Source organism: Hyperolius riggenbachi, chromosome 5, assembly GCF_040937935.1.
Source record: "Hyperolius riggenbachi isolate aHypRig1 chromosome 5, aHypRig1.pri, whole genome shotgun sequence".
Taxonomy (NCBI): Eukaryota; Metazoa; Chordata; class Amphibia; order Anura; family Hyperoliidae; genus Hyperolius; species Hyperolius riggenbachi.
In genome coordinates, this window is record NC_090650.1 from 309,732,575 (window position 1) to 309,750,332 (window position 17,758).

At 43.6% G+C, this 17,758-nt stretch overlaps 1 protein-coding gene across 3 annotated transcripts in view; it reads right to left on the reverse strand.

Annotated features, from left to right (window-relative positions):
• The window catches only part of LOC137518833 (microtubule cross-linking factor 1-like), a 229,369-nt gene extending 213,796 nt beyond the window's left edge, over positions 1-15,573 (reverse strand). For 2 of the 3 annotated variants that reach the window (XM_068237193.1, XM_068237194.1), the window contains exon 1: positions 14,457-15,573. In XM_068237193.1, coding sequence (XP_068093294.1) covers positions 14,457-15,182 — 726 coding nt within the window. In that variant the 5' untranslated portion in view covers positions 15,183-15,573. The remainder of the gene's footprint in view (positions 1-14,456) is intronic. The other variant, XM_068237192.1, reaches the window with a different exon arrangement.
• Positions 15,574-17,758: the final 2,185 nt, after the last annotated feature.

Below are 17,758 nucleotides of genomic sequence, written 5' to 3' on the forward strand. Positions count from 1 at the left end.
CAATCGTAATAATCTGATGGAAAATACGATTGTTCACTAACAGGGGTACAGTTAAAGTGCACCTTATCAATTACCAGCTAAGACTAGGTTTCCACTGCTGAGATTTCGGTCCACTTCACCAAAACATACAGATAAGACTATGTCTATGGTAGGGTTTAGATGAATAGCCTCTCTGAGGGACAGTTAAGTGACAAGACAATACACTCTGTACAGCACTGCGGAAGATGCGCTGTACATAGTATACAACCCTATATACATACTAAATTATTAAAATAATAAATGAGCCATTGCCTCCAACTTTCCTGAATGACCTAGACTAGGAGAAGAGTGAGCGGACACTAAAATGGAAGTGGCAAGGAGATCAGCATCAGTGATTTGATGTACCAGGTCTTTTCCTTTTTTAACTGCAAATGTAACACTTTTATTAAAAAATAATATGTATGATGGATTGAAAATTATGAATAAGTAAAATACAATAAACAACTGTCTCTGATTTCCACGTGACTTGTACACATATGTGATTATCACTTGTGTAGTTGTCCTGTCTTTATATTATCTGCATCTAAGTAAATATAAAATAATTGATATATAAAATAGTAGTGCAAGTACTCACTTCTTTCCAATATAGGCTATGTCGCTGCAAAAAGAAAATATGACTTAACACTTGACTACATGTTTCATGGCAGGAGCTATTTCCTCAGGTTGGTGCCATAAGAAATCCCACGTAAAGCAAAACACGCCTTTGATTTTACACAGGTTTTTCTGCCACTGACCTGACAAGGTGGATTCTGCCACGAAATGGTAAACAGATGTTTATTAACCAATCCTTTCATGTTGCCTTTTTTGTATAGTTTTAACTATTTTATACATTTGTGGGTACCTCTTGTTGTATATAATGTGTTTCTATACCCTATCAAGGGTGCAAGGGATTATAATTCTACTCCTAGTTTATATTTGTCAATTTTGGTGGTGTGTGGCCAACTTTGCACTGGACAATCCATATATCCCTGTGTGGGGATGGGTTTGTTCTTTCATCTGGCTCTACAACTGGTTAACTAGAGGTAACCCTCTATTGGGAGTATAATACTTATCTGTTCTCTGGTGTAACATGCTACACAAGGTTGGCTCCTGGGTCTCCCTTTGTGGTGTTTGTAAGGTTTTACGCACCATCCTGTCTTTATATTTAGTTTGCTTAGTGCTCCCTGACACTCTCTTGATCGCTATTTTATTTCATCACTCTACCGTAAATGGAAATGTATGTGGTGAACAATGGGACAGGTAAGGCAAATGTATGAATATGAATTACAAGTTAGAAAAGATTCCACATCAATATTAATGGAGAAAAGATTTATAGATGTGTAAACTCAAGTCGACAATACGAGACCTGCAATGTAAGTTGCAGGGATAAAATTAATAAGATGGGCTAGATGAGAAGCCTTTGTCAGCAGGCTTGAATGATAGTGTTTGATCATCTTTTCAATTTTTGGCATATAAAAAGAACACAGTCTTCAGATACGACTGTACCACCACCTGTTTCCCTAGTACTGAACCTGATGAAAGGAAGAACTGTATGAATATTACATACACATGCTCACCTCATTACCCAGGAGCCACTAGTACAAGGACAGAGATGCACCACCACATCACTAGCAAAGGAACACAAATACATCTGTGAAAGCAACACAAATACTTCTTTATTGCCTTAAAGACGAACTCCAGTGAACATTTTACTGTTGGCAGGTGATGTAGCTGCTGCTGTAGAAACAGCTATTTTCCACAATGCAACCAGGTTCACAGACAGGAAACTGCCAAAAGTTCGAACTTTTCTTGTGGGAGGGGTTTCTTGTGGGAGGGGTTTCACCACAATATCAGTCATACAGCGCCCCCTGATGGTCTGTTTGTGAAAAGGAATATATTTCTCATGTAAAAGGGGATATCAGCTACTGATTGGGATAAAGTTACATTTTTGGTCGGAACTGTAGTGGATTTTCAATTAAAACCTGTCTGATCTGACTATAATAGATTTATATATTGATAGTTTGTTTTTGGGATGTGTGAGGTAACAAAGCCCACACAAAGGAAATATACCTCCATATACCTCTCAGAGCAGTTGTCCTTTAATAGAGGCCAACACTGTGCAAATGTTTTTTAATTTACTGTCTTTTAAAGTCCTTTGGGGCATATCAACTGCCACAAGATCCCTCCAAAGAAAAAACATTGCATGTGTTTACGGTTCCAAAAGTGCCAACAAGCTATATGTTAATATTAGAGTGAATCTTCGGGCAAAAAAAAAACAAAAAAAACTTTATGAAACAAACCTGATATTTACCTCTCTGTTAAGGCTCTTGACTGTCATCCTCTTTTATAACCTGAATCACTTTTATCCACCAGGTGCCATGTGAATGCAATGTGAGTGACCAAGCCATCCAGTGCCTCTTCCCGTTACCTGTGTCTGCGCCACTGCACCTGGGTCACCAGAACTATGCCAAATATAGGAAGGTAGCAGTCCAGTCAATCAAAGCCAGAATTTTCCCTTAGCTCTTATCACCTGAAGAGGTGAAGCAGAGTCAAGATATTCACTGTTGTTACACCCAGGTCTTTGCTGGAAGAAATTAGTTCAAGAGGAATATTGATACATACCACAATAAGGGCTCGTTCACACCTAGCGTGTTTTGCGTTTGGTTTTTTTTTGCGCTGGCTATTTAAAAAAAATCGCTAGTGCAATAAATCCTTATGGGATAGTTCATATCTGAGTGTTTCCTCAGCTTTCCTCTCAGCAAAGCGCTGCATGTACCATTTTTAGCGTGATTTTGATACAATGGAAGGTATAGGAAAAGCGCAAAAAATGCTTACAAAATCCATTTGTGCGACAATTGCGTTCGCACTTTTAGGAATAAATACATTGTATGTATTATTTTCCGGGTTAAATAGTTCATTTCCTGACTTGCTTTAGGAAGTAAAAAAAACAAATTGCTCTGCAAAAGCTCTGTGAAAATCGCTTTACAAAAAATCGTAGCGCGAAGGTAAGCACCGGGAAGGGGGGGGGGGGGGGGGAATCACTCACAAAATAGCAGTTGAGATTTTAGATGTGAACAAAACCTTAGAGAAAAATCTAAGCTCCTCAGGAAAAAATGTTTTGTTTTTTTTCCTATCTTTGATCCTGTTACCATGAGGGCCCGTTTCCACTAGAGCAAATCTGCATGCGTTTCCTGCATAGATAATACATGTGGATGGGCCTGTTTCCGCTTGTCAGGATTTCTGAGTGTTTTTCTGTGCAGTAAAAATCTGCGCGGTAGACCCTGCAGAATTCGCTATGCGATTTGCATACAATGTATTTAATAGGAAATTTGCATGCGTTTTCCAAAGCAAATTTTACCGCGAATTTTACCGCAAATTCGCCGGCGTTTTCACATAAAATCAATGTAAAAGCACACAGGCACTGGCATGGTTAAATTCACATACTTACTAACATATGCAAAAACGCCCACGAATTTGAAATAAAATTTGCGGTAAAATTTGCATACGTGTGCAAATTCGTATTGCATTTTCACACCACACAAGTGGAAACGGGCCCTTAGGGCCCTTTTCCACTAGGGCATTTGCGACTGCTTAATCGCAAAACCGCAAACCGCTAGTGATTTTAAAATCGCTACGGTTTGCTTTTTAACATAGGAATCGCGGTAGGTAATTTCCACTACCGCGATTCGTTTTTTACTTGATCGCGATGCGGAGCGACTTTTGCCGCGATTTTGCTATGCAGTGCATAGCATAGCAAAATCGCGGCCGCAAACGTCGGGAAATCGCCGGTAAATTTTTAGCTTTTTCGATTCAGCAATCGCTAGCGTTCAGCGTGAACGCTAGCGATTGCTAGTGGAAAAGGGCCCTTACTGTTTGTTTTTTTAAAACAAAAAACAAGGCTTTATTGAACTTTCTGTTTTTTATTTTCCAAATTGGCACCGCTACAGGGGGCAGTAAGTGAGAAAACGTTTGCAAAAAATATAAAGAACTCCAAAATTCAAAGGAGGTCCTATGACATTTACTCCATCCAAAACTAAAGTAAAGTGTTGGCCAGGGCCAACGTTTAGCAAGTAAGTTCATGTAAGAAACACACTTTATAAAGGCTCATGCACACGTCCAACTTAATGCACAACCAACTGCACAACATGATCAACCACGCAACAAGTTGTTTACCTGACAAGTACACACACAGGCCAACCAACTAAACAACCAACTCACTCAAATACTAGGCGTGCAAGTTAAATGGCAAACTGTACAACATGTCTACATTAAAAAACAACAAAGTTGTTCAAAAGACTTGTACACACATTCCAACCTGCATGATAGTTGGGCAGATTGATCCACCTTTGGATCTGGCAAACAACCTGCTATTAGTTGGTCATCTGGTTGTTTGCCAGTCGTACACATGCCCAACTATCTTCCAACAGACAAGTTTTTGAAGATAGTTGGACATGTTGGTATTTGTGTATGAGCCTTATGTATTTGAATATGCTTCTGCCATACTTTACTTTACAATTCCTATTTGCTAGGGCAGTAGGGATAGCTTATAAATTATTGATAAATCCTGAAGGACATCATTAAAGCAATATAAATTCTGTAAGGACCAATAAACCATGCTGTTAAGCCTTCTGTATATTTGATGAACTAAATATGATGCAGCGGGATGCCTTCCATATTGCTGATTGCAGTGATTGTTTTGCCCTCATCAGGGAACCATCACAATTTTATAGTGTTTCTACATAATCGGACTATTGGAGGCAAACCATGAAGCCATCTGCACAATTACTCACAACTATGATCTCATCACCACTATGATATGAAGAGAGTTCAGCAAAGGCAGCAAGCCACAAGACTAATTATCACAATGAGATGATGCTACAGTCATATCTGCACTGGAGACAGCCCTATGGGACACTATGCTCTCCAGTGCTTTATCTGTACAGCTACATAAGAGCAGCTCCAGAGCCTGGCTGTGTTCTACTAGTCAGCAAATTCTCAGCACAGCTCTCACCACCATCACTTTATGTAATCTACCTGCACAAGAGGCCACAGATACTATGTAGCAAAACCATGCATTTATACACTCTGCAATTATATGCTGTGAATGTATCCGTTCATAGTCTACACAAAACAGCTGAAAGGACACCAATGCGCCACAAAATGTATAAACAACAGTGCTAATTATGTAGCCACATGTTCAAGCTTGTGTATCTGGATTGTTGCTAATTATATTCCTACATGCTTTTACCGGCATTTAACAAAAATCTCAGATATATCCGAATGTCTTTGCTATTTTTTCACAATAAATTAACCCTTTAGGGACCGTCACATGTAAATCCTATGCCGCACTTGTGGCTGCCCTAGGCTGATGCCGCGTAGAATTTACGCCGCCTGCCATTTCCGCTCCTGACGCGATCGTGCGCACCCGAGAGGGGAGATTAAGCCGTCATATGACAGCTGACATCTCCCATCAGTGATCAGGAGCCATCGCGTATGGCTCATGATCGTGTGATCACTGCGATCGCCGGCGGATTGTAGTGATCGCTGTAAGTGCTGCGGCGGTGGGGGGAGAACAGGATCCACTCACCTTCCTGACATTCCCCCGGCGATCGGACGCTCCCCTCCGCTCTGGCCGGCATCCCCGCTTGCTCTGACGTAAGTGTTGGGTCCCTACTTGATGACGTCATTAAGCCGCTACCCAAAACTTAACATCAGTGCGAGCGAGGATGCCGGCGAGAGCGGAGGGGTCTACAGCTGCTCATCACTGGAGCCTGGGAGGTGAGTAAAGGCTGCAGGCTATACGAGGGACACCCGACCACACAGGGGGCACCATATTTACCTATCCAAACTAGGAATACGGCTGCCTGACCCTCCAAATGCGCCTCCCCCACATGTAAAATGGCCTGGTCCTTAATGGGGATTAGGCAACCGGTCCCCAAAGGGTTAAGCTGTTTAAAAATATGGCTACAGTTAGCACAGCAGACAAGATGACAAAGTGTGTCCTGCGGGCCTTGGCAATCTTCTGTGATGCTGCCACAGAGATGAAACGAGCAAGAGAGTTTTGAGGTTTAGTAAGATTCCTTTATTTTTTTAATGAAACTAGAGTGCGTTTTTAAATATTTCCAGTATATAGTGTAGTCTTCAGCACATTTTCTCTGTATATTCAGCCTTTAAAAAAAAAAAAAAAACTTAAACTGTCCAATGGATGTGAATGTGGACATAAATTCTGGAGATGGTATAAAGAGAAGTCATGACTGGTCCAGGGCAGGGACGGTTATTCATCATGCATTTAGCCACTAGTCATACATTTTACTGCTTTTTTACTGTAGCTGTAATTGTACTGACAGTCTTTGGGGCACCTGTGGTATTCTCAAGACACTGAAATGCTACAGAATATTTTCAAACAAACTAATAAATAACTGACCCTTTTCAATAAATAATTATATTAAATATTAAAAATGTAACTTTGGATACATTCCACAGAACTAAGGATGGTTTCACACTGGGGCATTTCAATGCACATCCTGGAAATACAGGATTCCAATGGAGTGGGAAAGTCACATCGTATGTATGATGCAACACATACAGCAAAGCATACAGTACATAAAAAGTATGCTTCACTGCAAATGTACACAAGCACATTGTCCAGTACTGCACAGCATGCCTTGCATTGCTTAAATGGATTCCATTGCACTGCTAACATGCTGATGTGAACATTACAATATAATGATATTGCATTTGCCATGCAATTGTCTAACACAACATGGTGGTGTGAAAGTAGCCTAAATCAAACCTCTCTTTAAAAAATACATGAGGCAAGACATAATTATAGCAGATTGACTTACCTGGGGGCTTCCTCCAGCCCCTAGAAGCCTGTGTGTCCCTTGTTGCAGCTCCACTCTCAGCTACTCTCCTGAGGTCTCCTCCGTAGTGGCCATTGACCTGGCCAGGAAGGCGTTTTCTTCATAAATGCGAGGACGAGCTGCTTGCGTTTTTGTGGCCGGGAGTGTCCTACTGCGCCTGAGCAGAATGTAAGCAGTGCACACTAGCGCATGTGCAGGAACCATCGACCCGACCATTTCTGCAGCCACCGTGGAGGGTACCCCAGGAGAGTAGCTGAAAGCGGAGCTGAGGCAAGGAACATATAGGCTTCTAGGGGCTGGAGGAAGCCCCAGGTAGGTAAATTTGCTATAATTATTTTCACCTCTTGTATCCTTTAACATGTACGTTAAACATATAACAAACATGCATGAGACAGTGGTGCATATGCAATTCACCTTTTCTCCTGAGTTTTCCTAGGAGATAATTTTTCATCTTCTGTTTAAAATAACTTTCAAGCACTTTTCAATTAAAAAAGTAACAACAAATAAGTGAAAAAGACCTATCAAAATTATTTTGAGTATTTTATCATTTTCAGGTGGCTTAAAAGGCATTTTAATGACAGGTTTAAAAATATCACCTAGGAGAAAACGTAGGAGAAAAAGTTAATTGCATATGGGCCAGTATGTTTTCACTGTTACTTCTTTGCCATAGGTTATTTCTACTGCTGTTTTTAGCCCACAAGGGGATATGCTTGCCACCATCTTGCATTTGATGTGGGCCACATCTATAGCAATTTGAACTCTTGGTTCAGGTGTCCAGTGCAGATGCTCATAAATCACAGCCAGAAACAGTTGTTTGTGATTAGTGTTAGTGTTCAAGTTTGGGTTATTGAAATTCCGAAACCTGAATTTGCCTGTCACCCCACTTCAGCACCCAAACATGTTGACAGGGTCAAGGGGAGGTCACTTATTTGTGCTTTACAAGTGAACACCAGCACTATTCATGATCATACAAGTTGACAGTTTAAAGTAAAATCAATCTACAGACAAATTGCTTGGACGCGGCAGAAGAGGGTGTGTGGGGGGACAGAAATAGTAGGGAGAATAATCAGTTTTAAATATCTAATGCTTTTTCATATTTTGACCAGACAGATGCCTAATGACACAGTCAACAATATGGTGGGAGATTAGTCCTTACTACTTATGGCTAGCTGCATCCATGTGCTTTAATTTGCATTCAAATTATAGATTAGAACTAGTACATGATTTGCATCGGATTTGCATTCAAGGCATGTATTTAGCCCTGTGGGGCTCTGCATGCCTCTGTTGGTCTACAATTCAGTTGCAGCCTCTGAGCGCTGTCATTTGTTTGATGTCTGTTTGAGAAAAATTGTATACCATTTTATGACTAGCAGCACTAGGAAAAAAATTGTGTTTTTATCGTTAGACTAGCGGTAGGTCTTCCCCGAGAGGACCAGTTATCGCCATGGGGAAGTCTAGTAGGGAATAATTTGTGCACATATTATTTATACTGAAGCTAATGTCCTCCTTTGCTGTACCTGTTTTGAATGCATGTTGTGTATTTTAGTCCACATAGTGGAGCTCTGCACATCTATTGCAGGTAGTCAATTTGGGTGCAGCCTCTGTTTGGAAGCGCTGCCAATGTCTCCTGCTGTACAAAACTCATGTAAGTATACTTATGGCTAGCTTCATCCATGTGCTTCAATTTGCATTCAAATCATAGATTAGGACTAGTACATGATTTGCATCTGATTTGCATTCAAGGCATGTATTTAGCCCCTGTGGGGCTCTGCATGCCTCTGTTGGTCTACAATTCAGTTGCAGCCTCTGAGCGTTGTCATTTGTTTGAAGATTGATGAAGTCCTTACTATTGATTTTCACCTCAGACTGTCCATGAATTCTAGCATTTATACATAACTATAGTCTCAGAAGAGTGATCTATTAGGTCAGCGTTTGAAGAAGAAAGATCAAAGTATATTTTTTGAGAAGAAGTCAAAATAAAGGCATTAAAGTTTCATACACAAGGAATGTACCTGATCCCTCAGGTGACATTGCAGGGCCTACACTGAACAGATGCATCATTAGCCTGCGGGCTACCAACATATTCTGTTACCATGTGGGAGGGGGATGGTTGAAGGAACAGAACGGTTGTATTGTGGAGAAAAAAAAGTTCTCGACCGATGATCAGCAAATCAATCCATCTAGCTGATCGCTGGCCGAAGCATCGGGGCTGCTGTACACGCGCTAGATTCACAGCAGAGGCAGTTGTTATCGGCCACCTAAGCCAAGTTTTATCTAGTGTGTGTACGAGGCTTAAAGGGAAGGTTCAGGGACAATAAAAAAAAAATAAAAAAATCCAAATCCACTTACCTGGGGCTTCCTCCAGCCTGTGGCAGGCAGGAGGTGCCCTCTGCGCCGCTCCGCAGGCTCCCCGTGGTCTCCAGTGGCCGACCTGACCTGGACAGGCCGGCGGCCAGGTCGGCCTTCTTCTGCGCTCCATTATGTGTTTCACGCCGGCGCGCTGACGTCATCGGACGTCCTCCGGGCTGTACTGCGCAGGCTCAGAACTGAGGGCACCTCCTGCCTGCCACGGGCTGGAGGAAGCCCCAGGTAAGTGGAATTGGATTTTTTTTTTTTTTTATTGTCCCTGAACCTTCCCTTTAAGGAAGTGTCTTTCTCTCCTGATCATCTAGTCACTTCTGCACAGGATTCTTCATCTATGTTATGCTGGACATCAGAACTACTTGAAAAGATGGATTTTAAATTTACTGCCAAAGCCTGGCGTATGTGAGTGCTTACTCCAATGGAAATGCAATGCTCTCTTTTTTATCTGCTTGCCCTGAATAAGGATCCCTGCACACTGCATGCGATTCAGATTCAGTTTTTTTTATCGTTTTTTACATCCGATTCTGATTTTTAATCGTTACTGCATTCTGCGTTTTTTCCTCTGTTTTTCTGTTGATTGCATTCAGGGAAAATCGGAATTGCAAATCGGAATCGGAAACGGAATTGAAATCGCAAAACGGATTTGCAGTGTGCAGGGAGCCTAAAGAAGATGCTAATAAAACTTCATCACTTACACAGCGAGGGGTAAGAGCAAGCACTCTGCTACAGGGCAGAAAGTAATGCAGTAGCCTCATGGTTCTGATCAAATACTCAATAAAAAACGAAAGCAATGTACACATGCTAGATTAGACTCAGCTAGGGTGGCTGATCAAGACCGCCTTGACTCAGAATCTAGCATGCATCTAGCATGGACTGTTGTGCCACTGCAATGGCCTGACCTCCCTCAGTAACTCCTAGTAGAAGGCATGACAAATGCGCTACTCATCCCATACCTTCTCCACTGATTGGAGACGAGGTGTTCTTCTAATGTCACTTTATCCCTTCCTTCCACCAATCAGAAGTGAAGTGTCTTAGGCATCCATGGTGTCCAGCTGGATGGTAGGGTCACATGACCACACCATTGAAGACCATTTAAGAAGTGCATAAGTGGAGGTTTTCAGAGTGGGCAGAACACAGTTTAGTTATAGATAAATAACAAAAAATCCTGAAAGTAAGCTATAAGCTCGGGGCAGGATGTCATTAAATTACATAGGTATGTATGGCAGATATATGGTTAGCACTTTTTCATTACAGTGCTAGCATCCTGAGTTGTAACCTCAGCATAAACACCAACTGAATATAATGTGGTCTTCCTATATTTGCTTTGGCTTCCCTCCACAACCCAATAATAAGCCTTTCTTGACTTCCCCAAATTGGCTCTGGCAGGAGAAATGGATTCGGCGGCTGCAGTTTTTTTTTGGGAGGGGGTGGTAAAGTGAAGGGGGGTTTAGTACTGGAGATGGAATGGCCAGAAGGGAATTCAGGAGGTGGACAGCCATAGGGAAAAAAAAGAAGTTCCTGTGCCTCAAGGTTTTGGTGGAGATGGCCTGAAACCAATTTCCCCGACTGAACCTATGGAGCCCACTGAAAAAGCGGTGACCAAAGTGTGAAGGGTCACTGGCAATCCTCAGTGCTCTGTGGCGCAGTCTGGAGTTGTTAAATAGGTCGAATCAGGGGAGAGATCTACCGGTAATCCTCTTTGCTCATCTAATGACTCGCTGGAGTTTGTATCTGGTGAAAGAGCCAGCGTGCCAGATTAGGATGGATGAGAACAGGGTGGACTCAACGGTGGCGGTGTAAAAACCCATTAGCAGCTCTTGGGCCATACCAAACCTCTTCAGTTGCCAGAGGAAGAATAGACTCTGTTGGGCCTTCCTCTGGGCCAGAGCAGAGTTTGCCATCCACCTCAGGTCTCTGGAGATGGTAGTGCCCAGAAGGCGGACACCTTCTGGGCACTAGACGAACAAGTCTGAAATCCTTACCTGGACCATACCAAACATCTGCAGTACTGTAGCCATACAGTAACCCTCACCATGACCAGATATGTTCTAGGTGAGAGCTGCAAACTTTTAGCCTTAGGCCTCATTCACATTATATACATAATGCACAATAATGCACCATATTAGCACATACAAACCCACTGCTCTAATGGATATGTTCACATATTTCCATTGTTACAGATTCTGTTATTTTGACACACTGACTACAGGGCATTTCTGGACAGCATAGGCACAAATGTGTGCACACTGTAGTAACTGATTGAGAATTATAAACCATGTGTTCGCATTGTAACTGATGTCATGTATGCTTTGTTTCTTGTGCATTTAACTATGTGCAAAGCACACTGCACACAGTGTGAATGTAGCCTAAAAAAGCAATAGTAATTCTGACCAAATTTTTAGGATCAATTGTTCTCCAACGATCTCCCACCCAGGAGTACGTTTATTAAAATATCTCTGGTGTATTAAACACCCATACAGACATGGTATTGTGCAGCGTGTTCATGAAAAAAGTACTACATTTGGCAAAAACTTAATGGAGACGATCTGAAAAATGTACAGTCTTTTGGCCTAAAACCCCATTTAATAATGTCACCCATTCTACAGCCTAGCCTTCACAAATTAAGATAATATCAGACCTACCATATAAGGTTAAGCTTTGGAGGCAGATCATTTCTTATCTCATATGATTTCTCTCCCACTCTGTTTACTATGTCTGGCATCACTGAATGGAAAATGTTACAATTCAAGACATAAAATGAATGAGTATATAAAGAAAAAGCTGAATGAATGAAAAAGTTTATGTATCTATCACATCAGTTTTTAGAAGCCGTTGTAGCTTTGAACCCCTGAGCCTACACGTGTAATGTAAATAAACGGTGTTTAATAACTAACAATTACACCTGACTGAAAAAGCCAAAGCTCCCAGCAACATAAATAGAGCAGGCAGACTATTATGTCTTCATTACCTGTAAGTTATATTTACAGCTCACTATGAAGCCTGGTACTTATTCAAGGCATGGCATGAAAAAAGGGTGCAAGGAAATTTGGATACCCGATTTTGACTAGTAGAATATAGGTAAAATTTACAGATATTCTACATTTTTAAAACTGGACATTTTTTGTAGTAAAATAATACCGATATTATATTACTGATATTACCAATATACAACTTAATCTAACACTACTGTCACACAGAACCCTCCCTGACCGATGCCTAACCTTAAAGTGAAACTGAAGAAGAATTTAAAACAAACTGTTTCACTTACCTGGGGCTTCTGCAAGCCCCCAGCAGCCGTCCTGTCCCGCGCTGGTCGTTCACAATCCTCCATTCTCCCGCCGCTGCTCCGTTTCGTTCCTCAACTTGTAAGTCGAAGGGCCACAAGTGTATCCTTTTTACGCGTTCCCATCTGTAGTAGCGCTATTGCAGACTGGAACATGAAGAAGGATACGTGGGCCAGAGCCACACAGGTGCAGTGGCCCGGTGGTGAAAACGAAAGTAGCTGGCGGCAGGAGAACGGTGGATCGTGGGGACAGGACGGCTGAAGGGGGCCTGCAGAAGCCCCAGGTAAGTGAAACAGTTTGTTTTAAATTGCTCTTCAGTTCTGCTTTAATCAACCCCTACGCATAACCCTTAAAAACACCTCATCCATATCCTACCTTAAAGGCGGCAACACACAATAAAATAAAATGATCCGATTTTAACGCAATTCGATAAATATGATCAGATCTCCCGAAGAAATCGAAAGCTTTTTTTTTTCATTCGACTGAAAAATCCAATCGAATTTCCCGTTTTTGCTTTTTTTTTTCAATTTTTATCTATCCGGAATGCTGAAAATTTTCTTTCAATTTTTCTAAAGATTGTATGGTGTGTGTAAGGCCCGGTTCACGATAGCGTTCCAGGTCCGGCTTCCCCGAACCCGGATTGCTTCGTACACAGCAGATGGTGAATGGATACATTGTTAATCAATGTAGCCATTCACACTCGTGCGACCGTCCAGATCCGGGAACGCAGCTCCGGGACGATCCGGCTTTTTTCCAACAATGCTCCATTTTTCAGTCCGTCCCGGTGCGGCTGCGGACCCGGGCCGGATCCTGACCCGAACATGCGGCCATGCTGTGCAATGAGAAACGGATGTTTCTCATCACACTGGCAATAGGACCGGATGCTTCCAGCACCGGTCCTATGCCACTTGGGGGGCCCGGACTACACGCCGGTATCCCCCATGCTTGCGGTGCCTTTCTGGCACTGCAATGTATCTAGTTCCGGCTACTTTATTGTAGCCGGAACTGATACATTCCGGATCCGCAACTTGTGCCGCCTTGTAGCCACCGCAGAGACTCGTAGGGTCTCTTTGCGGCCCCCGGACACTTGCGGACTCGAACCACAAGTGTGAACGGGGCCTTACATTGTCAATTTATTAATATACACACCCTAGCCATTTTCTCAGTGTTTCCAATCATTTTTATCATAATTGGGGGAAGAAATGAACATAGGTGTGTGGTACATTGGTATTATTTTTAAAATGTTACAATCAGTTGGAAAAATTGATCGCAATTCTTGAATTGAACAGATATTTAAAAAAATTGTATGGTGTGTGGCCACCTTTAAGTAAACTAGAGAGGAGAACTTATAAAAGATTTATACATACCTGGGGGTTCCTCCATCCCCCTCCGCATCAATCGCTCCCACAACATCTTCCTCCGCCTTCTCTTGGTCCCAGTAGAAGGCCCGTAAGTTTGGCGAGTCTGGGCGCACTGCACATGCACGGCCCATCTGTGTGCGCGTGCCCCACAGCGCTCACATGGACGCGAGAGGGGCACGCGCAGCCGCACTGTGCATGCGCCAACTTTCCCCGACTGGCCAAACTTACGGGCTTCTACCAGGACCAGGAGAAGGCAGAGGAAGATGTTGTGGGAGCGATCGATGTGGAGGGGGCTGGAGGAAGCCCCAATTATGTATAAATCTTTTGTAAGTGTTCATCTCAGGTACACTTTAACCCCTTCCCCACGCCTAACCTTAACAGCCCCACCGCCAGTCCACCACTATTATGATATCAGGACACTAAATTTAACACTATAGCCATAATTTATAATGGTGGCACCCAAGTTTTTTCCAATAGCGGGCGCCCAAATTTCCTACTTGGCATGGAACACCTGTCCAGGCTGGTGGATGAAGAGGCTTCCATCCATCTCTGAGCAGCTCACTTACCTTGAGATAGTCATTCTCTGAGCGCAGCTCCTCCAGCTCCCTGAGCAGGTCCTCCTCTTGCCCTTGGTTTGGGGGTGCAGGACTCTTAACTGGGGGGCTTTGTGTTCCGCGGGGTTCATCGTTGCTGGCGATCCCTCGTGTCTTCTCGGCTCCCACAATGACTACTATCTCCGGTACTGATGCGAGCACCTGTTCGCTGGAGGCCGACTCGTTGTCGCTGCTGTGCACTGGCAGGGGGCGATGTTCATCGGAGAGGGGTTCTGAGGGGCAATCCGAGAGGTCGGAGCTGCTGTCTGTGTGGCTGACCCGCGTTAGGCTGCTGCCCCCCGGGCTCTCCAGCAGCCCCTGCGCGCTCCTGCGGCGGCCAGCAGCAGCTGCTGCAGTCAGAGGAGAGGAGGGGGCACGCAGCACATCTCTCCTGCTGCCCCCCTTCCTGCCCGCCTCTCCCTGCGGTGGCCGGGATGCCCTCTTGCTGCTGGCCGGAGCCTTGGCCGGGCTCGGCTTGTCTTTGGCTGGGACATTGCGCCTGGAGCTGCGGCTCTGTGCGGCCAGGAGCCCAGGGGAGTGCTGCCCGCTGCTGCCGGGGGACTTGGGGGGCAGCACGGAGGGTTTAGCCGGCCGGGGGTGAGGGTCCCTCAGGAAGGGTCTGGCAGGGGACGGGGCTCGGTTCACCCGCTTCTTCTCAGCATGGCTCTGCAGCCGGGGCTCGGGATTGACAGTCTCCATGGGATGCAGCAGAGACCCCCTCCAGCCCACCGGCTATCCGGGCTGTGCCGCAACAACAGCGCTACAGCCGAGCACAGCGCACCTCCTGCTCATCACTTCTCCCTGACCATCATTGTCGTGCGAGAACTGAATGAATGGGGAAATCTCCGGATCCCCAGCCTCCAACCTGCTGCTCCGCTTCCTGCAGATGCTGCCAGCCACTAATCAATGTATCTCCAGCGATCTCCGGCTCTTCTGCACCTTCTCTATTCACATAGCGATGTCAACCAGATACGACGTACTATATATCCATCTTCTCTCACTCCTCGTCCATCCACACCGGCTTCTCTGCGCCGCTCCTGCGCTTCCCCACCTCCTGCCCTAGTGTTCCTGCAAATCTGCAAACACCGCTGCTGTCTGTCAAGCAGCCTGACGTCCGGCAGCTTGCCGCACAGGCGCCCCCTCGCTGCCTGATGTTGTGAGTACAGCTCTCTGTTTACTTCCCTCTGCATGCATGGCACTGTATGCTAGCCCTCTGCATACACTCATATCAAAGTGGAATATAGAGAGATCTCACTTTACTCTATTAAACAGTGATTACAAAGGGAGGAAATGAAGTGCATTCTAATTGAAGACAATATATAAAGATATGCATTCCATTAGATATAAGATAATTGTTAAATTAGATATTATTATGAAATAATAATAATTAGATATGTTTGTTAGAATGTTACTGTATTCTCAGTGGTTACAATTTCTCAGATTTTCTTTTACTCAGGAGGAGAAGTAGAGGAATATGCTACTACCATACCTAGTGCATCCTACGTAATAAAACCTAACTGTCCCTACGTACTCCTGTTCCTGTGTCCTTGGGTCTGTGCTTTTTGCTACTGCGCATGGGACAGGAGGACGGGGCCAGTTAGCTGGGCGGGTGCGTGCGGCTGGTGCGCGCGCATGTGCACTGACATGTGGCGGCGGTGAGAGACAGACCTAGAGCCCGTTTTTAAACGGGATTCGATCACTAGTAGTACAATAAAACCCCAAGTAGCCTACCATATACAGATTGTTAAAGATGAGTTGAACTGCAAATAATGTAATGAATATAATTGCTTGTTTTGTATTTTTTTGTTTGTTTTTTTACAATATTACTTTATACATTAGTTAGTAAGTGTTTGCCCATTGTAGAATATTTCCTCACCCTGATTTACATTCTGAAATGTATCACAGGTAACATCTTTAGTGCTGGCAGGTGCATCTCTGCAGAATATTTGTTCACGGAACGCAGTAGGCAGAATCACATGAGTTTTCCCCATAGCACATAGTGGAAAACACATATGCAATTCTGCCTAGTGTGTTCCTACCCTGAGTCTTCTTAAGGTGGGTACACACATCAGACAAAAGTCTTTGGAAAATGAAAGCTCACAGACCAATTTTACCCCCTTCCATGTAGTATATGAGCATAGTCTACACCAGGCATGGGCAAAATTGGCCCTCCAGCTGTTGAGGAACTACAAGTCCCACAATGCATTGCAGGAGTCTGACAGCCACGTTAGGACTCATAAAGGCAAATGCATTGTGGGATTTGTAGTTCCGTAACAGTTTGAGGTCCAAGTTTGCCCATGTCTGGTCTACACAGTCTATTCTATTGAGCTGAACTCCCCATCAGATAAAAATCTTTGCAAGATGCTGAAAACAAGGATGCTGTACACATGCACCAGTTCAGTATCTGCAAAAGATCTGTTCCTGCAAAATGCATTCATAGTTTATAATATCTGCAGATCTCATACACACCTTGTTTAACAGACATCCATCTGCAGATCAGACAATTATCTGCAGATCTGAAGATCCATTCTGGTGGATCTGATCTGCAGATGATTGTCCGTTAAACAAGGTGAAATGGGTATAGGAGTACTTATGTTAAAGATAGTCTGTTATTCTAAATAAAACATAAGTACTTACTTTTAAATAATGTTCCCACACCAAAATCCTCTAGAAGGACTTGATTGAAGAGCCTCTCAATCAGTGTCTGCACCCGCTGCACAACACTCACTGCTGGACTCCTCCCTTCACCGGCAACCCTATACCCATTTCACAGGGGGCACCCAGGTTCCACTATATGCCATCCCACAGGGCAGCTTTGTCATTTTTTAAGTAGACAGTAAATAGTATGTACATTTAATATACAGTTTAAAGCAAAGGTGTTGAACTCCAGGCCTGGAGGGCCAGATCCATGCCAGTGTTTAGGATGGACCAAGAAAGAGTGGAATGTGTTCTACCTGATGGACCACACCTTTCCTGATTCAGACCCATCAATTAATTTGAGCTGTGTCAAAAATGTGTGAGGACCTCAGCCCTCGAAGGACCGATTTGACATCCCTGGTTTAAAGGGTAAGTATAACTTGTTTTAATGATGGACAAACGCCAAAAAATTGAAAAATAATACAAACATTATTCACTTGAGGACGCGTTTTGTGGGTGTCATCCCACTTCTTCAGGTAAATGAAGAGCGCCTTGAGGTAAATAGAAAATGGTTAAGAGCGCCTATCAGGACATAAATACTGTACAAAATAACATTTGGTTATGTGCACCTGGCTATT